Here is a 21,884-nt window from a genome sequence, read left to right as displayed (position 1 = left end):
AACTCAGAATTGTCATGGAGCTCCGATTTGTACCATTTGACAGCCACAATGTCAGTGTCTATAGAGTACCTCAGAGATGACGTGTTTTTGTAGGCCAACCCAGAAGTTAGCGGCGCACAGGTTTCCTCGATCGAAAGCCTATGCATTTTTCCCATAGACTTTTGGAAAATCGCAAAAAATAAGCTTAATAAGCTGTTTAACAAAGGGTTATGACACTCACATGTTTTGTCTATCAAGATAATCTTTACAAGGTAACACAACATTTATACATTTTGAAGCCTAAATAAAGTTGTCAGATATAAAAAGCTAACAGTAGGCTATAAACAGACTACAGCACATGGTCGCAGATTAAGATCACCACCACCAAACTTCCTCAAACTTTATTTAAAACATGCTCGCTGATTGTGATCTGCGCTGTGTATGAATACTAATCCACTTTTTCATGAGAAATGCTGTCCAAATGTCCTGTTTGTCATGATGACGTATAAAGGCCCCGCCAAAGGAAGTAGTCCCTTTTAGCAACTTGTTAGCAACCGCCGTTTTTAAGTCACAATGAAGGTTTAAAAAATCACAAGCGGGTTATAACTGGTGTGTTTTATGTCATAGATCAAAACGTGAAAATATTTAGAGGCTTTGTTAAAGGGTTAGTTCACCCAAAAATGAAAATTCTGTCATTTTTACTCACGCTCATGCCGTTCCACACCCGTAAGACCTTCGTTCATCTTCAGAATACAAATTAAGATATTTTAGTTGAAATCCGATGGCTCCGTAAGGCCTCCATAGGGAGCAATGGACACTTCCTCTCTCAAGATCCATTAATGTACTAAAAACATATTTAAATCGGTTCATGTGAGTACAGTGGTTCAATATTAATATTATAAAGCAACGAGAATATTTTTGGTGCGCTAAAAAAAAATAAAAAAAAATAACGACTTATTTAGTGATGGCCGATTTCAAAACACTTCTTCAGGAAGATTCGGAGCATAAATGAATCAGCGTATCAAATCAGCTGTTCGGAGCACCAAAGTCACGTGATTTCAGCCGTTGGCAGTTTGACACGCGATCTGAATCATGATTCGACACGCTGATTCATTATGCTCCGAATCTTCCTGAAGCAGTGTTTTGAAATCGGCCATCACTATATAAGTCGTTATTTTGTTTTTTTGGCGCACCAAAAATATTCTTGTCGCTTTATAATATTAATATTGAACCACTGTACTCACATGAACCGATTTAAATATGTTTTTAGTACCTTTATGGATCTTGAGAGAGGAAGTGTCCATTGCTCCCTATGGAGGCCTCACGAAGCCATCGGATTTCAACTAAAAATATCTTAATTTGTGTTCCGAAGATGAACGAAGGTCTTACGGGTGTGGAACGGCATGAGGGTGAGTAATAAATGACAGAATTTTCATTTTTGGGTGAACTAACCCTTTAACCACAGACCTTATTTCAGGTGATTTAGCAAAAACCCATTCAAAAAACCCATAGACTTTGTGGATATGGAACCAGGAAGTCCTAAAATGCTAACTCGCTTCCTGGTTTTGCCTACAAAAACACGTCATCCCTGAGGTACTCTGTTATGAAACATAATTTTACTCAGACTGAACAGAATAAAAGAAATAAAAGATAATTTCCATGTCAAAGAAGGCAGAGCCTCAGAGCCACACCTAAGTAATCGACGCAGACCAATGGTAGTTCAAAGGTGTTTACCAGCCGGAGCGAACTTTTCCGGAAAGTTAGCTTTGGCAAGTTGTTTTCGAAACGAATATATGCACAATACATTTATAGTAACCTTTGGCACTATGTTTGTTCGCATCTTGCTGTCCAATAGAAAATCTGATCTTCAAGCAAAACCAGTTGAGAACCACTGATTTACTGTCTCAGAGAGCGGGAGTCTCTCTTTAATCCTGGGAAAATATCTCTCGTATTGTAAGTTCTCGCTCACACAGCGGTTGTCCTCTGTGTCTGATGTATCTTGCTTTTCTTGCTTCGGCCAGGGCCTGTGCAAAGTTTGGTAATGTGTGAACTGTTCTTAAATGTCCATCAGGAGCTAACATCTCAGAAGGGAATAAAACAGCAGAGGATGGACACCTATTCCCATTTATCTCATCTCCTCTTTCATTATCTTTCTCTCGTTCCCTTAACAGCATCCATTCTCTCTCTTTCTGGCTGTCTTTCTCTCTGTCCCTCACTACCTCCATGTGTGCCTCCCTCTCTCTTGTCCTGTTCTCTATCCATCTGTCTCTCCTTGCTCTCCTCTCTTTCTGTATTTGTACATGTAGCAGTTAGAGATGTGACTGGCTGCCGCTTTAGGTCCGGTAGGCAGAGAGTCTCAGAGGAGTGTTCTGTACTTTTCTCCCCACTGCTGATAAACTCCTGAACACGAGCCTGCAGAGAAGAGGACCTGGAGAGATTGAGAAGAAACAGAGAGAAATAATTACTTGAAGTTTAAAAGTCAACAAGCATTAAAAATCTTGGGAACTCAGATACCAATTACTCAGGAGCTGCAGGGCAAAGACACCCTGATGACGCTAATTGGATGATGGCTCCACAATGATGCACTCGGATACAAATCCTTCATAGAGTACCTCAGGGATGACGTGTTTTTGAATGCAAAACCCGGAAGCGAGTTAGCATTTTAGGACTTCCGGTTCCAAGTCTATGCGTTTTTTGAATGGGTTTTTGCTAAATCGCTTGAAATAAGGTCTGTGGTTAACAAAGCCTCTAAATATTTTCACGTTTTGATCTATGACATAAAACACACCAGTTATAACCCGCTTGTGATTTATTTAGACCTTTATTGTGACTTAAAAATGGCGGTTGCTAACAAGTTGCTAAAAGGGACTACTTCCTTTGGCGGGGACTTTAGACGTCATCGTGACAAACAGGACATTTGGACAGCATTTCTCATCAAAAAGTGGATAAGTATTAATACACAGCGCAGATCATAATCAGCGAGCATGTTTTTAAATGAAGTTGTTTTTTAAATAAAGTTTGAGGAAGTTTGGTGGTGGTGACGTTGATCCGCGACCATGGTGTGCTGTAGTCCGTTTATAGCCTACTGTTAGCTTTTTATATCTGATGACTTTATTTAGGCTTCAAAATGTATAAATGTTGTGTTAACTTGTAAAGATTATCTTGACAGACAAAACATGTGAGTGTCATAACCCTTTGTTAAACATAGTGCTTATTTTTTGCGATTTTCCAAAAGTCTATGGGAAAAATGCATAGGCCTTCGATCGAGGAAACCCGTGCGCCGCTAACTTCCGGGTTGGCCTGCAAAAACACGTCATCTCTGAGGTACTCTATTAGGATTTATGCCCAACATAATATAAGTTTGTAATGTATATCTTCTTAACACTTTTGTCCAAATATACAGCTTGTTGAAACTGAGAAAGCTGCTTTTTGCCCCCATTTTAAAATGTAGTTTATGGCAGTTAGCAGAAGAGGCTAACTGGCACATGCTAACAAGGTATTGGTAATCCTTGACTTCTTGTTTTTGGCCAAATTTAAAGGCAGTATCTGACAGGGATCATGTCTGTTTCTCCATATACTGATGGATATCGCTAAAGCAGTTCAGTTTAATTAAAATTTGACTAATTCTCTGTTTGTTTTATGCTTGCAAGAGTGTGGTGTTGTGAGCTTAGCAACTCTATCAGAGTCTGTTGGAATCGATTGTGAGCTGCGTTACGTCTGTCGTGTGCATTCACATAAAGAATGCTATTTGTGTGGCGCAAAGAGTTACTGTCTAATGTAGAGTGTTCCAAACAAGTCTGCGCAGGTCCAACATAAAGCTCTTCTACCCTGGCTATTTTAATTAATTCAAAGACTGCATGATGGTTCAGTGAAAGAGAGTGCAACACACAAGTCCAACCTCCTAAATGAAACAGCCAACTGCTGCAATTGCTAAAATCTTTGCGTAACTGCCATTAATAGCTCCACTTTGCATAGAAATAGAAAAGGCCAATTCAAAAGGCCTATGATAACTATGATAACTATAAAGTTTTAATAATCTCTCTAGTTCTATGAGAATAAGTCCAAACCACAACTAAAACAATAAAGACACAAAGGAAAAATATTGTTGGAATCAATTTCATAATGATTTTTCCAGCTGATGAACAATTAAAACATTGATAGCCAATCAGAATCCATCCTGCTTTAACGAGCTTGAGCATTTAAAGAGGCAGATGACAAAAACTGCAGTGTGCACTTATAATAAATGTAATCTTGTCATCTGTTAGTGTGGATGCTAAGATAGTTATTGTTAATAGTTATATTAGTTATGGTTCAACTTCTTGGTGGAAACATGCCCTAAGGGTGTGTTCACATTTGGCAGATGCAATTTGATTAAAACAAACTGCCATTGCTTTGTTAATGCAGTTTATTTTAAGGCAGCGGCTATTTGCACTTAGTGCAACAGATGATATTTACACTAACTGAAAATAGTATATTTTCTTAGTGATAGATGCTATTTACACTAAGTGAAAACAGTATATTTTCTTAGCAGTAGATGCTATTTACACTTAGTGAAAATAGCAATATATTCTATTCATACTAAGTGAAAATAGCAGCATTTTCTTAGAGATATGCTATTTACACTATAGGTAAAAATAGCAATAGATTCTGTTTACACACCATGTAAAAGTATCAGTTCTTTGCAATAAGAGTACATTTATTTCCACTTTTAGGAACTTTATTTTCATTTTTATAGTAAATAAATGCGAGGTCAGCAAAAGGCAGATTCGAACCCACGTCTATCATGTTAAAAGCCAGATCTGTGAGCCTTACTTGCTACTGCTGCACCACTGAAGACACTGAACTCCATGCATCTAGCGGAGCTAGTGTAAATAGCATTTGCTAACAAGTGTAAATAGACACTCCGTTATTACATAAGTGTGACTGTGAACGCTGTCATCCGAACCCGGTGCACACCAAACAACCTGGGGTGTGTTTCCCAAAAGCATCGTTAGCCAACTAACATCGCAAGTTCCGTCTTTACTTACATAGTTCAACGATTTGGTGTTTCCCGAAACCATCGTTCAAACGAACATTCGCAAACTGCATCGCAAACTTATGTGGTTGGAATGACAACTCTCGACCTGTGGTTAGAAGCATAGTTTCCTGTTTTTATGACATGTGGACTTGATAAATCGTTATCTTGAGCAAAATAAGCAAGCTGACATCAAGTACAATGTATATCTTTTATTTCGAATATATACAAGTGTCATTTATATATTTTAGTTTGTCAAGAGATTTAAAGCACCGTTTTTGGAGAGTGCGCATGTGCGTACGTGCTCTAGTACGTAAGAACAAGCATTTGATTTAATCTGGAAATAAAGCAAAATAACTGAGGAAAATGAGAATTAGTCCTCTAATGCCATGTCTGTAATTTATAGCAGAAATTCTAGCATTAATTCGAATCTCAAACGGATTCAATTTAAAGAAGTTATTACTCACCACCTGCGTGACGTCATTCACCAACGTGGTTGAACGACAGGTTTGCGACAATACGGTTTCGGTAAACAGTCGTGACTAGCTAGTTGATTTGTTCAACGATGCATCGTACTATGGTAGTTCAGCAGCGAGTTACATCGTTGTTCTGGAAACGCACCCCAGACCGTTTTATAATCTGAATTCTCAGGAGGTCAAAACACCACCATATGTACTCACACAAGTGCATTTAGCCCAGCACACAGCATTGTTTTGGATGTTCGCTAAGTCATAAAAACATTTGCCTTTTGTTTTGTATCTTTAGGTTCTGTGTTAAAAATGACAGTGTGAACACTAAGGAAACCAAGATTAAATGTGTCATTTTGTCTTACTCAACAGAGTGCTGGTAATGTCACCACAGTTAAACTCAGGACATTTTTAGTGTCAAGATCTTCTTTTGGGATTAATGTCATCCATGTAGCAGCTTCTGTTTTCTTTACTGACATTCAGCTTAAGGGGACCTATTATGCCCGTTTTTAAAAGATGCAATTTAAGTCTCTGGTGTCCCCAGAAAGTGTATGTCAAGTTTCAGCTTAAAATACCTCACAGACCATTTATAAATCCATGCTGTAAATACCCATTTCTGACTACAGTCAAGAACATGCTGTTTTCGTGGATGTGCCTTTAAATGCAAATGAGCTGCTGTGCTCCGCCCCTTCTCCACGATCACAGCTCCTGTCTCAATCGATTCTCTGCCAAATACTAACAAGATTTGCTTGGTTTTGATTATCATCTATATCACGATCACTCTCACTGATAGCATAGTTCTTCTTTCATCATTAAAGTTTATTAGTTCCATGCATTTTAAAGCAATGTTTATCAGTTTAAACATTTAATGGATCATTTTCTGGGCGCACTTATCCGAAGCACATGCACACACAGACAGCTGGCTGTCAGACGTCAAGTCTCGTGAGTAACTTCTCCTTTCACATTTTTTGTTGTGTTTAAACTGTCAACACACACAAGGTTCTTGTTCACCGTTGTCACAAAAACAAAACAGAGTAATATTATAATAACAAAAAAATCCCCTTCCTACGTCACAAGGGGAGCTAAATCTGAGCAAGGTCATTTTTCACATGCTTGCAGAGAAAGGCTTACCAAAACAAAGTTACTGGGTTGTCCTTTTTGACATTTTCTGTGTTGGTAGAGGCACAAGGGACCCGATTATAGCACTTAAACATTGAAAAAGTCAGATTTTCATAAAATTACTCCTTTAAGAGAATATGAAGTCCTGAGACGTCCTCTCTCTGCATAACATATAGCTAACAAACCATTACTTAGAGCTACTTAAATGACAGCTTAACACATTTGTTTCAAAAACTGGAGTTCACTTTAGTTTCTTATGACAGTATGAATGTTATACCATGTGGTCAGATGTTTTCATCAGCATGAGAAAGTGTTCAGACAGGCACAATTGGCTTCATGGCAGTCTTTTGCAGCATGTTCGCTGTCCATATCAACAAGCGCTGATTGGAGCTGGCTACGGTCATGTCAGGACAGTGCTGAGGTAAACAGTAAATCTTACACCCCTCCTCATCTCTTCAAGCCTGCCGCACTGGACAGCAGTTGCAAATGCTCAGAGAGACTGTAAATTTGATGCAGGTTGGCAAAGGGTGGTATGTTGTAAAAGAAAATCACTTGAGAAGAAGTGCATAAACTCGAAAGGTTAAAACGCTGTAGGTGACATAATGCTCTCTTTTTTATCTATCTATTCAATTTGTTAAAAAATGCAGTAACACTTTACAGCAAGGTCCCATTAATTAACATTATATGCATTAACTAATAATAAGCAATACATTTGTTACATTATTAATTTATATCTTTGTTTACATTAGTTAATAAAAATATAATTGATCTTTGGTTGGTCTATTAAATAGTATTAACAAAAACAACTTTAGAATTTTGATAATGTAGTAAATTTTGAAATTAACAATAAATGTAATTAATAAATGCTTTAGAAGTATTTTTCATTGTTAGTTCATGTTAACTTATTGTTAACTAATGTTAAATGAAACCTTATTATGATTTGTAACCAAAAATACATTTAAAAAGAAGCAATTCATACCCACAATGACAAAGACAGCTTTTTTTTTTATCATAATCATATTATCATATCATAGAATGTAACTAATGTAACTTCTGAATTAAAATTCATTTTGATGTTTTGTGGGAGGCATAAATAATAATTTTAAAAAATAAGGATGATACAACTCATTATACTCATAAACTGAAATCATAATAAAGATATAAAAATTTCAGGCAATTTTAACTTTTTTTTATGATGAGGCAAGGATAGTTCAGGTTGTCACTTGTAACAAGGTGTTTTGTTCTTGTGTTTGATTTGAGTGGGTTTGCACGTGTTTTAGTTTCCTGTGTTTGAGTTTGTTGTCTGTCATGATCACCGTCAGTTCCTGGACTCTAATTCCCATAATCCTCCCTGCCAGTCACATGCACACATTCCACACCAATCACCAATTGCCACACACAGCTGTAGCTCATCACCTGGACTATAAAAGACTCACACACACACCACCTCATTGCAAAGTCTTGTTTACCCCGGTTGCAGTTCTGAGCGTTTATATCCTGTCTGCCTGTCTGTTACTGATCCTGCCTGTTACCTGTTTACGATCCTCTGCAGCCTACCCCTGACTAGTGATGGGCAGATCGAGGCTTCATGAAACACTGAAGCAGCTGAATCAAATGTGCCGTAATGATTCGAGGCTTCGAAACAATCTGACACCCGTCTCCACGGTGACCCCTAGTGGTCAGAGCAGTGCAAATGCAACAAAACTCAGGCCAAACATGCATTAAAAATACACTTTAACAAATGTATTTCAAAAGTTTTATTTAAAGTAAAATCAATTAAATGGAATTAACTAATCATCTAATAAGATTAAATATCGAGTGTCTGTATAATTTGTGTTCTTTTATCAATTTTAAAGGCTTGTATCTGTTCCATGGCTCAAGCTAAACAGGCCAATAAGAGATTAATAACTACCATTATTCATTTTAATTATTCTAATGTATAATTAAAACATCTACAACTGTATAAAACTGATCGGAGATCAGGTAAAACCATAGGGTATAGCCCTAGACACTTGTTCAATAGTTCTCAGTGAATCTGCATGATTCATGGGCTCACTTTATCATCGCCCTCTATCGGTGAACCACTGAAATTTCGAACTGTTTCGAAACAGTGATGACGTAATGAAGCCTCGTTTACTAAAATCACGTGACTTTGGCAGTTTGATACACGCTCCGAATCACTGATTCGAAACAAAAAGATTCATGAAGCTTCGGAGCTTCATGAAGCACTGTTTCGAAATCGGCCATCACTACCCCTGACCTGTGCTTTGTATACTGATCTGTGAGTGATATCTGCCTGTCCTGATCTTTGCCTGTATCCTGACCTCGACTCTGCCTGTCCCTTGCTGTTCCTGTTTGTTCCCGTTTGACCCTGCCTGTACGACCTCGCTCACTCTTAATAAAGCCTTGCATATGGATCCCTGCCTGAGTCCCACTTCGTTACATTGTCATTGTTTTTCATTGATTGTTTTAGTTGTTGCACCTGGTGTTCATTTTGTTGATTAGTTTGCCTTTGCATTTAAATCCTGTGTTGTTTAGTTCATTGTCCATTCTTGTCGCATTTTACTGGTTGTTCTGTTCATGTTTTTGGAGTCTAAGTATCTTAAATATGAAAACTGTATTTAATAAAATCGTTACTGCCAGCAATTATATCCTGCTCTTCTTATTCTTGCTGCAACCGTGTGTGACAGAAGAACGGACCTAACAAATGGATCTAGCAGCAGAACAAATCTTCCTCTTCTTGCAGGGGGATCGCTCCCTCGAGGAGCACACAGACAATTTCTCAGATCTGCACCATCGTGTCCATTTTGATAAAGGCGGCCTGTGTGTGTTTTTCCAGGCAGGTCTCAATGTGGAAGCACCACAAAAAAGCACCTGCCTGGAGACAATCTTCGAGGGATGCTTCTGGAGTTTGTGAACTGGGTGCGTCTACATAATGGATCCCCCTTTACCATCTATGAGAGAGAGGAGGAGCCGGCACACCAGTAACCGCAGTCCACACAGCACCCACTGCCTCCACAGCCTCCACCCCAGTGGACGTTAAACCAAAGCCCATGGAGCCCGAGCCCACCACGATTCCAGTGCCAGAGCCGATACCTGAGCCAAAGATCATCCCCGAGCCCGAGCCCAGCAAAAAGTCTGACCTGTTGTTTGAGCCAGCAACATTGTCCTTACCTGTGGGAGTGCTGGTGGAATACATTGGGATGGAGTGGAGCCCTGTCCCTTCTACCAAGGTGGATTAAGTACACTAAACTCTGATCCCTTGATAATTTTGGATGAGTGTAAAGAGAGGACTATGCCTGTTTCGTCATCTCTTTGATATTCCCACCTCTGGCTGCTCCGCGTCAACCAGAGAGTCCGTTCCTGAATTATCTGCCTGTTCAATGTTGGCCAAAGTGGCCGTTCCTGAATTATTCGAATGTCCTATGGCCAAGGAGGGCGTTCCTGAATTATCTGAATGTCCTGCATCAACAAGAGAGGCCGTTCCTGAAATACCTAAATGTCCAGCGTCAACCAGAGACATCGTTCCTGAATAATCTGCCAGTTCCAAGTCGGCCAAAGAGGCCGTTCCTGAATTATCTGAATGTCCTGTGTTGACCAAGGAGGCCGATCCTAAATTATCTGCCTGTTCCACATCGGCCAAGGTGGTCATTCCTGAGCAACCCTCTAGCTCCACCCAGAACCTCCAAGCCCCTAACACCACCTTAGCCTGTCGACCAGCCGGCTCCACCTTGGCTCCTCGCCCCCTCTGCCCCACCTGGGACCATAGTCCCTACCGCTCCACCGGGCTTCCTCGTCCCTCTGGCCCCACCTTGATCAGTTGTCTCCATGGACTTTCGGGGAGTTTGTCTGCGACTTGTCCCGTCACCCCTTTGGCTCCGTCGGGCTCCACCTTCTCTGGAGCCTTCTCTGGAGTCACCTTGGTTCTCAGTTGCACTGGCTCCACCTCAGCTCTCCGGCACACTGGCTTCATCTTGGCCCTGTGGCTCTGCCTTTGTCTCCAGGACCTTCTGTGTTGCCCAGTCTCATCTGCTCTTCAGTCTGCCTGGGTCTACACCGCCATCAGTTCCGCCTCAATCAGTCGTCCCCCAGATTCTGCCAGCCAGGTCTCCACCATAGCTCCTCCCTCTCTCGAACTCGCCTTGGGCCTGCATCCTAGGTCTTCCAGCTGGGGATTCTGCACTGGCTCGTCCCATCATCATCTCCGCCCTGGCTCCTCCATCCTCCGGGAGGTCCTGTTCAGTTGCCCTGCATTCTGCCAGCAATTAGATACTGCCAGCAATTAGATCCTTCTCTTGTCATCCTTGCTGCAACCATGTGTGACAGTCATGTGGTCATGTTTTTACTTGATCGTTACACCACATGACATTTTTACACTCATTAAAAGATCAGTAGATTAGTAAAAAGTACAGATCAAAGATCAGTAAAAGATACATTTTTTTTGTGAAAATGTAAAGCTGGTCTGATGTTACATGGACTGGGCAGCTAAAAACTTCTAGTATTCATCAAAAGGAAAAAAAGAAAAGGAAATTAAACAATCATGAAAAAGTGTCTCCGTCAGGGAGTGAGCCAGAAGGGAAAGAAAGAGATAGAAAACAGGAAATAAGGGGAAGTATTGTGAAGTAGACACTAGTTGGTTGTCTACAGCCTGTCTGCCTAACAAGCATAAAGACGAAGAACCACCAACCTCTCTGCAGGTCCACAGAGAGACAGAACAGACAGAGAGAAAATGTTACAGGAAGTGCAGACGGTGCACTGTGAGAGAGAGAGAGAGAGATGGCCTAATTCCATCTCTCTTGTTTCTTTCTTGCTATTTAACAGATGCTTGCCATCCAAAGCAACCTTGGGTTCACTAATTGAATGGACAGTTCCAGTGGTGCAACCTGAGATGTGTCATACTCAAGGGCACAAGCAGGAGAGAGATTTCTTGCACTGTCCCATTATAAGCCCAGATCTTTAACCATTAGTCTACCAACTCTGTTTCTTTGATTCACTGACTCCAGATCGCATTTTAAAACATATTTTGTCCCCTTCCCCCTCACTCTCATTCATTCATCTCTTTGAAAGTGCTGATCGAAGATCTGAGAAAGAGAGAGGCAGACAGTGGAACAAATATTAAAAGATGGACATATCAATGTAGGGGGCTAAAACATAATAAATCTTTTACTAAGTAATTTGTATGTGTTTGAGGATGGATGGATCTGTGTGTGTATGTGATTATCCCATCATCAGATTCACTGGTGCGGTTAACTGGGGAAATCCCTTCAATTACAGATGCCCATCTCAGACTCTAATCAGAAAGCATTCATGCACATACATAACCGACTTGTTAACACACACACACGCACACACACACACACACACATTTGATACGCACAATCTGATTCAGCTTTCATTCCCAGGGACCCTCAACCCCACATTCACATTCACGTTCACGCAGCACATATATGCACACACACAAACAAAAACACATTTATTATCATGCTTGCCATTACTCTGCTAATCTTAAATAGAATTTAATCCCCTTATACAATCATAATTTGCCTGTACAGAATTATATGCTGCTTATTGAATCGTTAATGTGTGTGTTTTCATAATACGTTCATTCAGTAATATAGTATCAGCCTACCCTGTTGAAAAAAACACCATTTGCTGGTTAGATATGTTTTGAAGGATGGCAGCTGGTTTGAGCTGGTTATAAACTGGTCCTGAGCTGGAGCTAGTTGCTTAGGACCAGCTTAGGACCAGACCTTGACCAGCTTAAACCAGTTCATGATCATCTAAGGACCAGCATAAACCAGCTCAAACCAGCTGCCAAGCTTCAAAACATACCAAATGCAGCCCGTTTGAAAATATTGCCCCATATGAGGTTATTTTATGTTGTTATAAATAATATCTATTGCAATTTAAAAGATAATTTAATAAGATTACAGACATATAGTAAATTGGATCAGACTGTTTCCCTTCAGACCCAAGTATTCTACGTTTTTATGCAAACACAGCCCAAAGCATAACCTTTTAAAGTATCCTACTTTAGTATAGTGTGCACAAACATGGGTGCTCGACACATGTGCACTAATGAGTTTCATCTTTGTCTAGTGTCTGCACTATTTCTCTCCAGAAGTTATGAGTTATAAAAATGTCTTTATTCTAAAAACGTCTGTTGATGTTGTGGTCTACAGTAGTTTTGTTGTTATTCTGTTTTACTCTTCCGTTTCTTTCTTGACTGTAAAACAATGCACATAGGCAGTGTTGCCACCTTGTGGACCAACTAATTACATCCAAAAAAAAAAAAAAAAAAAAAAAAATCAAGGCACATTTGCCAGCAGAGTCTACACACAGAAAAATTGTGCTCGGGATGACAACATTTACCTCATGTATTGCGAGAAAATGCAAAATGTATTGAAATGTTTTGAAATATATTTTTTCCATCCCGTCTCATATTTTTTACACCACCATGTACCTTTATGGTATCCACAGATACCCAAGGTAATTAAAACAAAAAGGATATATTTGTTAACATTAGTTACTAACAATGAAAAAAACTAAAGCATTTATTAATCTTAGTAAATGTTAATTTCAATATTTACTAACTAGTAACCAACATTAACTAATGGGACCTTACTGTAAGTGTAAGTGTTACCAATTTTAAAATCCTCACTTTGCACTAAGACTATCATTGCGAAATCCTTACATATTTTCATGCTTGATTGTTTGTTTTACTATTTGTCAGATAGTAGGGATATTTTACTTGGGGCCACTTTAACTGTAAACATATTCCCTGTTCCGCTTGCTTTATCCTTTGCGTGAGTTTTTGAATGCAAAGTGGGTCTAAGATACAATATCAAACATTTATAGAATGAGTAGGCAGCATCTAGCTTCCTTTTTTAAGATTGTACCCTGAAGGAGAGATCCTAATTGCAACAGATTCATTTTCCACATTCTGTTTGAAGTTGTGCTGTGTCAAGTATCAAGTGGAATAAATTCTCTCATTCCTCACTGAAATCCATGCCAACCCCAGCCTAAATGCAGAGCGGGGCACATGCCACGGCTGAAGCTGGGATACAGGGGAAGACAGAGCCGGATAGCCATGTTATATAATGAGGTGCTAAAGAGATTAGTTTCATGTTGACACAACACAGTTCCTTTGAACTCCATCAGAATTATCAGGGGCTTCGCTGACTCAAGTATATAGAGCAGTTGCATCCAATTATTAATGTTTATTGTATAAAAATACCTCAAAATACAGTGATAGTAATACTATGATATTCTGATTATATGAATATATAATTAACATTTTTAAATACCATAGTTAGAGATGTACAATATCTATACTATTTTGGTTTTCGCCATATACTTAATTTACTGGAACCAGTCGATATTGTATTTTATTTTGTTATTTAATTATTAATGCTCATTTCCATTTATTTTGCCATCATTTAACACTCATAAAACCGCTAATAATTTAAAAGGGTCCTTGATTATGATTTCACTTTTTTTTTTTTTTTACTTTAATGTTGCTGTTTGAGCATAAACAACATCTCATTTACGACACTCAAAGTTCAATGCAAAGGAAGATATTTTCTTTTACAGAAATCATTTTTAAGGACTACAACAAGCTTCTTCCTTGGTTGGTGACATCACAAACTCCAAAATTTACATAAACCCCGCCCCCAGGAACACGCAATAAAGGGGGTCAATGAGTTGAATCATCTCCACAGCACCTACATAAATTTATCCACTAACCATTCAGAAACATCCAGTTTCATTCTAAAAGTTGTAACTTCTTCCTGAGTCTCTCCATCAGTGTCGACTCCGGTTATAAATATTTAGTAAATTTCAAAATATCTCAATTAAAATCTGATTTTATTTATTTGTATTTATTTAAACATAATTGGCCACAACATAAAAATAATTCTAATATAAAATTATACTTATTTAAAAAATTATAAATCTATTTGAATATAGTGAGAAAATACTATCAATCTAGTCCTGGTCTCAGCCTCACCTGTCTGCCTCTTTGCCTGCCAGTGGGATGCTGGGTAATAGGGTCCTCTTGTAGGATGCAGCAGGGCGCCCAACATCATGATTGGAGGGTCGTAGCCCTAAACTGTGGAGTCCTCTTTTCCAGGGATTACCTAACACAAAACAGATTTAATATGTGAAATGCTTTAAAGGTGCCCTAGAACCAGTTTTTACAAGATGTAATATAAGTCTAAAGTGTCCCCTGAATGTGTCTGTGAAGTTTCAGCTCAGAATACCCCATAGAATTTTTTTTAATTAATTTTTTTAACTGCATATTTTGGGGGATCATTAACTATGCACCGATTCAGGCTGTGGCCCCTTTAAATCGCGCACTCCCTCCCTCCCCGAGCTCTCGACTATAATACAGTGCATTTACAAAGTTCACACAGCTAATATAACTCTCAAATGGATCTTTACAAAATGTTCGTCATGCATACTGCATGCATGCTTCGGATCATGTGAGTATTGTATTTATTTGAATGTTTACATTTGATTCTGAATGAGTTTGATAGTGCTCCGTGGCTAACGGGCTAACATTACACACTGTTGGAGAGATTTATAAAGAATTAAGTTGTTTATGAATTATACAGACTGCAAGTGTTTAAAAATGAAAATAGCGACGGCTCCCTTGTCTCCGTGAATACAGTAATAAACGATGGTAACTTTAACCACGTTTAACAGTACATTAGCAACATGCTAACGAAACATTTAGAAAGACAATTCACAAATATCACTAAAAATATCATGTAATCACGGATCATGTCAGTTATTATTGCTCCATCTGCCATTTTTCGCTGTTGTCCTTGCTTGCTTACCTAGTCTGATGATTCAGCTGTGCACAGATCCAGACGTTAATACTGGCTGCCCTTGTGTAATGCCTTGAACATGGGCTGGCATATGCAAATATTGGGGTCATACATATTAATGATCCCGACTGTTGCGTAACAGTCGGTGTTATGTTGAGATTCGCCTGTTCTTTGGAGGTCTTTTAAACAAATGAGATTTACATAAGAAGGAGGAAACAATGGAGTTTGAGACTCACTGTATGTCATTTCCATGTACTGAACTCTTGTTATTCAACTATGCCAAAGTAAATTCAATTTTTGATTCTAGGGCACCTTTCACTTCTTCTAGAGAGATTTAATTCCTCAGACACCTGTTTTGATGGAGATGAGGTCTCTGTGTAGTCTGCGCTGTTCTCTGGTCAGTGTGTTGATGTGGTAATGTTTAGCCTGGTCGAGTCTCTGCAGACCCTCAGCCAGTTTGGCCTCGGTCCTCTTCTCTTCTCGTCTCTGAGCCTCACCGGGCCATGGCAACCAGTCTCTACGACGCATACCTGATGATGACATTTCAATAATATATTTACACAAAACTGATAAAGCAATATCAATATCAATGTAACAAAACAAAAAATTGAGGTAAATTCAGACCAACAGCATAAATGTAAGTACTGCTTTCATACAACATCTCAGTAAACAAAACTGAGTAACGTATTGAGTAACTTGCATGTTAGACACAATATTGTCAGTTACTTTTCTCCATTTTTGCTCCGATGTTTCATTTTTCTCAATGAAAATAGGTCTAAACAGAGTTACAATAGAGCTTACCATTGTGTGTCTAAGTACCTTAATGAATTGGTTCATTCAGTGAATGAATCAGTGACTCAGTCATAGAGGCCCCAGCCACTTGTTTTCATTCCTAAATAATTCAGCATTCTGAATGAATTGGTTGAGTGAATGTTTCAATGACTCACTCATTGACAGTCACTTGATGCCACCTACCGACGTAGTATGTGGAACGATGAGGAAAGCGCAGTGAAAAAACAGTGAAATGTCCAATTGCTGTTGGACTATAAGGGCTCTTGGAACATAGCTCGGCCATAGTCCATAAAGTCCAAATGTACTAACAATCATAAATTGTGTTTCTTTAACTCAAATCACACTATAATAACTAACAAACTAACTAGCTAAATATTTTTCAGTCTCGTCCAGCTATTGGCTCTTTTAATTTCGACAGTCTTCACATAGGACTGTAGGAATTAAATAACTTTACTTCCATTCCTACAGTCTCCACAATTCTCCCATTTCCTATTTCTCCAATATATCCCTGGTCTCTCTGTCTTTGAAGAGATGTAACAGTATATACAGTACACAATGCAAAATATCAAACCAAAACATCAGCAACAAATTCACAATTAACAAAATGACTTTCAAATACATAATCCAAAATATAAACCATGTGTAGGCCTAATACAAGAGGATTGGGAAAACACATACACCTACATACACATGCTCTCATACTCAGTATTGTATATTCTTCCAATGGGCTCTCTGATATGTCAAGCTTGACTATGTAACTCATTGTATCGTTATTCACAACCATATTCAGCATATCCGTCTCACTTGCCAAAAGAATATAATTATTCATAGCATCTCATTCACTCAAATCCACATTTGCTTTTTGATAACTGGGTCAGCTAAAGAGATTCTTAATGCTGAATAGTTTGAAACACTGTACTAGCATTTCTTATAAAAACAATGAGATTTAGAGCCTGGCCATTACTTCTGTATTTACACTGGCAGCTGCACTGTTTAAAGTGACCCAAAACACTGACATAAATGTTCTGCTCTAAAACCGAGTGACCCATCTTTCTGTCTACATAGGTAAATAATTTATACATTATTAAAGTGTTAATTACCCTTTGTTAAAGTGTTACGAAATGAAATGAAACATCCCAAATTATATTAAGGACTAGGTTTTGTTAACTAAAAGTAAAACTATTAAAAAATAGATTAAATAAGTTGAAGTTGAAGTGCTAAAATAATGAAAGCTAAATAAAAAAATAAAAATATATATACAAATAAAAAATAATAATAAAAATGACAAAAGCACATAGCAAAATTTTATTAAAACTTAAAATACATTTTAATGGTCTGCTATTTAACTGTTGGCCCTGTTGCGGTTAATAAACATCTCAGGTTACGACTGTAACCATGGTTCCCTGAGAAGGGGAATGAGACACGGTGTCTTGGATCGACGCTATGGGGATGCCATCAATGTATCCGGTGTCTGAAGCATGTGTGAAAACACTTCTATTTTATTGGCTGCCGATAGCCCATGACGTCATAAGCAGAGCGCCCGTAGTACACCTCGTCAACTTCATTGTCTGAAGGAGACATGCAGGCAGACCCAATGGCATGGCAACGAGAAGCAGTGTCTCATTCCCCTTCTCAGGGAACCATGATTACAATTGTAACCCGAGACTTTACAGGGTGCTCACCTCTTGCATTGTCAAAACAAGATCTTGACCAAAAATGTATGCACCTCTTGTTGGAAATAAATGTTGTGATGTTATTTCCATCAACAGATGCATCAATTTTTGGTCAAGATCTTGAATTGACAATGTAAGAGGTGAGCACTCTTTAAAGTCTACTCCAGCACATCCCAAAGACTTTCAATGAAATTAAGGTCTGGACACAGAGGTGCCAATTCATGTGTGAAAATGATTCTTCATGCTCCCTCCCAACCATTCTTTCACAGTTTTAGCCTGATGAATCTTGGCTTTGTCATTCTGGAATTTAGCCATGATGTGTCTTCCTGTGGTTGTTTAATAAATGAAAAGCTACACACTTCTTCAATTAGGGTTAAAAGAACTGTTACCAAACATATAACATGCAAGAAACTTCTTTTTAAAGACATGGTCAGGATGCTTTTATGCAACAGGCCCTTCCAGTATTAAGAGAGAGAGAGAGAGAGAGAGAGAGAAAGTGAGAGAGACCAAGTCCACAGCAGGATAAGAGATACAAGCTTTGATGAAGCACTTCCACCACAGTGTTCATCAGTTAAAGGTGAGGAGGCTGGTTTTGGCCTGTTTGGGTCATTACTCATTGGATGAGTAATGGGTTTGAATAAAGCAAAATAGAGCCCCTGTCGATAAAACTCTAAATCTCCCTGTTTCATCTGCCCTATTAGCTTGAAATTGATTGAAAATAAACTATCAGTGTCTGGTCTTAAATCAGATGTTGTTGGCCTTGGTGTAACTGATCAGGGTTGGTGATAGATATTAAAACCACCTTAAGCATTTTTCATTGTCCTATTTAAGTTTATATCCTTTAGTCACAGAAGTTTGATTAGTTAAAGTCTGAGTACAGGTGTTGATACTGAAGTCTTTGTAAGACATTGTTAAAAATTTCTTGAGTATATCAATTATTATGATTGCTAAATGTTTATGGTTTATGGTGTGTGTGTGTGTGTGTGTGTGTGTGTGTGTGTGTGTGTGACAGTTAATTAACGCCTCAGTGTCAACTTGTTGATATTCTCAAACATCCCCTCAAACATTACCTCAGCTATCTTTAATTAAGACAACATTTTTGTTTCAGTATAAAATGTTCCAATTTCTTCCTCTTCCTTGTCCCCTCTGCTCTGCTCATACCAGATCTATGTGGTAATATTTACCTTGGACCAGCTCATCCATGCCTTTGGGCATCACATATGAGATCTCTGTTAATGATTGAGTCAAAGCTAATCTTTGTTTTTCCATTCTCGGAGAGCAGATCTGTGCTGGCATATGACCAGTGCTAATTGTTTGGTTTTGTTTCACATTGATTTAAACAGAATATATGAGAGCTAAATGCACTTATATTAAAGTCAACATACTTCACAATCCATTTTACTTTTGTATTAAAGGATTAGTTCTCTTCAGAATTAAAATTTCCTGATAATTTACTGGCCCCCATGTCATCCAAGATGTTTATGTCTTTCTTTCTTCAGTTGAAAACAAATTAAGGTTTTTGAGGAAAACATTTCAGGATTTTTCTCCATATAGTGGACTTCACTGGGGTTCAATGGGTTGAAGGTCCAAATTGCACCAAAATAGGGCTGTACACGATCCCAGATGAGGAATAAGAGTCTTATCCAGTGAAAAAAATCTGTCATTTCTAAAAAAAAAAAAAAAAAAAAAAAAAACTAAAAACGTATATACCTTTTAATCACAAATGCTCGTCTAGCACTGTTCTGCGATCTGCCACACATTATGTAATCACGTTGGAAAGGTCACACGTGATGTAGGCGGAAGTACCATGGTAGAGCGAAAAACTCCATCTCGTTTTCTCCTACAACTTCGAAATCGCCCGACATTGTTGTTTTGTAAAGGGCGTTTGACTTAGTGTTTGCACATTCGCTTTGTAAACACTTGCTTTTTATTTTTTAGAAAATGACTGATCGTTTTGCTAGATAAGACCCTTATTCCTTGGCTGGGGTCGTGTAGAGCCCTTTGAAGCTGGACTGAAACTGTAATTTTGACCTTCAACCCTTTGGAAGCTGTTAAAGTCTATATGGAGAAAAATCCTGGAATGTTTTCCTCAAACCCCTTAATTTCTTTTCGACTTAAGGAAGAAAGGCATAAACAAAAGAATTGGATGACATGGGGGTGAGTAAATTAATACTTTACCACAATGGTAACCCCTAAAACCACTAACATAACAAACTTTTAAATACAAATACAAATATAATAGAACATTGAACATTAACAAGTCTCCCCATCTTCTCATCTTGCTTAAAAATGCATACAAAAAAACTTTACTTCAACATTCAGCCCAATTCAGCCCCTCTGCAAAGCATGATGGGAAGTGAAATTCCTGTTTGATTGGGTTACTTGATTGAAACATGTTATTTCAAAATGAAAACATCAAGTTAAGTCAAAGAGTAACTGTTTCAAGTCAATTTAACATGAAGCAATCACATTTGAACCAGAAACCTACAATTGTGTTGAATCAAAATAAAATGAACAGCATCAAAAAATCATTTTTTTTTTTTTGAGTGAGCAGGATAATTTACAAGAATAAATGCAAAATGGGGCTTGAATCGATCCATTGAGAATTAATTGGATTGTGTGTTATTTTATATTTTATTTTGTTCTTGGAATAATGTGCACTGATGATTCATTCACAAAATAGGGTCAGTTCAGATTTCATGACTTTAATACATACTCAAAACTCTAAAATATTAACCATAAATCATGAAAGAGTCCAACCAAAAGCAATGAAAAGATATGAAACATGATTATGAATTCTTTTTTTTTTTTTCAACAGCGCATATCATTTGTCAGCTAAGATAGCAGAAATGGATTGTATTATGTTTAAAGAGGCCATGAAGACCAATTAGTCTCAATCATTATAATGGATACCAGCAAGAACAGGAAAATCATTTTAATATACCCGTTTTAATTAACGATCATTACGACCATGCAAAATATATTCCTCATCTGCACTCATATCGTTCACCTGTCAAGTTTGTCGGCACAAAGGCATAACAAAAGGAAAAAGTGCCTTCCCCCCACGCACTATGACAGTCTCCATTTAAAAAAGCTTTTGTGGGCACAGCTGAGAAACCACAGCGGTTGAAGTGCTCTCATAAAACATTCAGCCTACTACCTTAAATCCTTTTTTTAAATAACAATTTTGTTAAGTTTTGCACCATTATGGTTCATAATGGGAAAAAAAACATGAAAAGAACTTACTGTAAAGGGTGAGTCCACTTTGAAGTCAGTCCTGAAAAGTTGAAAAGTGACAGATTTCAAACTAAGAAACAGGATTTATCCTCCAGTGCTGGAGAAGTAAAAAAGTTAACATACTGACCCTTAATATAAAGCAATACGAAGGACAAATATGGCAAATAATCCAAAGTAGTGTTAGTTTTAGCTAAATGAAGAGCATGCATAAGCCCTCAGGGTTGTAGTTACTCTGAGATGCACACAATGTCTTCTCTTTAGTTTGTTATTCAGACTCCTCTGTCACCCAGACGGTTACTAAGGGTAACTATAGGGCTCTTGACAAAATAATGACCAGTGACAATGACGAGCTCTCCATGGATACCAGCACATATTTATAAAGAGGGGAAGATCAAAGCAGGTTTATAGCCTGTTCTTCAATCTATAACGTACATTTTAAGGAGAGATCTAACTTCAAAGCTTTTATGTTGGCAAACCTTTATGGTTTGTAACTTACAAATTGTATAAAAGTGTATAAATGTTCTACAATTGCATTTAAGACTGTAAGTGCGTGTCATTATCTAATCTGACAAATTTTTACCCAATATGGAGCCATGAGTAAGCAGTCTTGCGTTTGTCATCTAAGGCTTGATGAAACATGTTTGACCTGATCTGGTTGATCTGGTCTTGTTGAGTTCCTTCTCACTGACTCTTTATTCTTTGGGAGATAATTATTACTTGAATGTAATAAGATCTGACTTCAAGGTGAAAGTTACAGTTTAGTTACAAAAGA

The 21,884-nt window shown here is 38.2% G+C and overlaps 1 protein-coding gene across 2 annotated transcripts; it reads right to left on the bottom strand.

The window, feature by feature from the left end:
- Positions 1 to 1,973: 1,973 nt before the first annotated feature.
- Positions 1,974 to 21,402, bottom strand: LOC125279059. Of its 2 annotated transcripts, XM_048208542.1 has the most exons (5): positions 21,240 to 21,386; positions 21,122 to 21,152; positions 15,761 to 15,940; positions 14,588 to 14,717; positions 1,974 to 2,407 (listed from the first exon to the last, which is right to left on the bottom strand). In XM_048208542.1, exons 3-5 carry the CDS (start codon positions 15,936 to 15,938, stop codon positions 2,125 to 2,127), a joined length of 591 nt encoding a protein of 196 aa, XP_048064499.1. In that variant the 5' UTR covers positions 15,939 to 15,940; positions 21,122 to 21,152; positions 21,240 to 21,386; the 3' UTR covers positions 1,974 to 2,124. The 2 variants fall into 2 exon arrangements, with proteins under 2 accessions (XP_048064499.1, XP_048064498.1); XM_048208541.1 differs by lacking the exon at positions 21,122 to 21,152 and having other exon boundaries at positions 21,240 to 21,402.
- Between the last annotated feature and the right edge of the window lie 482 nt (positions 21,403 to 21,884).

This window comes from Megalobrama amblycephala, linkage group LG11 (genome assembly GCF_018812025.1).
Source record: "Megalobrama amblycephala isolate DHTTF-2021 linkage group LG11, ASM1881202v1, whole genome shotgun sequence".
NCBI classification, from domain to species: Eukaryota; Metazoa; Chordata; class Actinopteri; order Cypriniformes; family Xenocyprididae; genus Megalobrama; species Megalobrama amblycephala.
Note: the sequence above shows the minus strand (reverse complement) of the source record. Positions and strands in the feature narration are given on the sequence as shown.

What these genes read in the sequence shown, in the direction of transcription:
- LOC125279059 (XM_048208541.1), bottom strand. Translation starts at nt 21,321, where the DNA reads ATGCATGCTCTTCATTTAGCTAAAACTAACACTACTTTGGATTATTTG. An exon ending in CGTATTGCTTTATATTAAGG is followed by an intron (nt 15,941 to 21,239) that starts GTCAGTATGTTA and finishes TGTCATCATCAG; the next exon opens with GTATGCGTCGTAGAGACTGG. An exon ending in GCAGGCAAAGAGGCAGACAG is followed by an intron (nt 2,408 to 14,587) that starts GTGAGGCTGAGA and finishes CAATCTCTCCAG; the next exon opens with GTCCTCTTCTCTGCAGGCTC.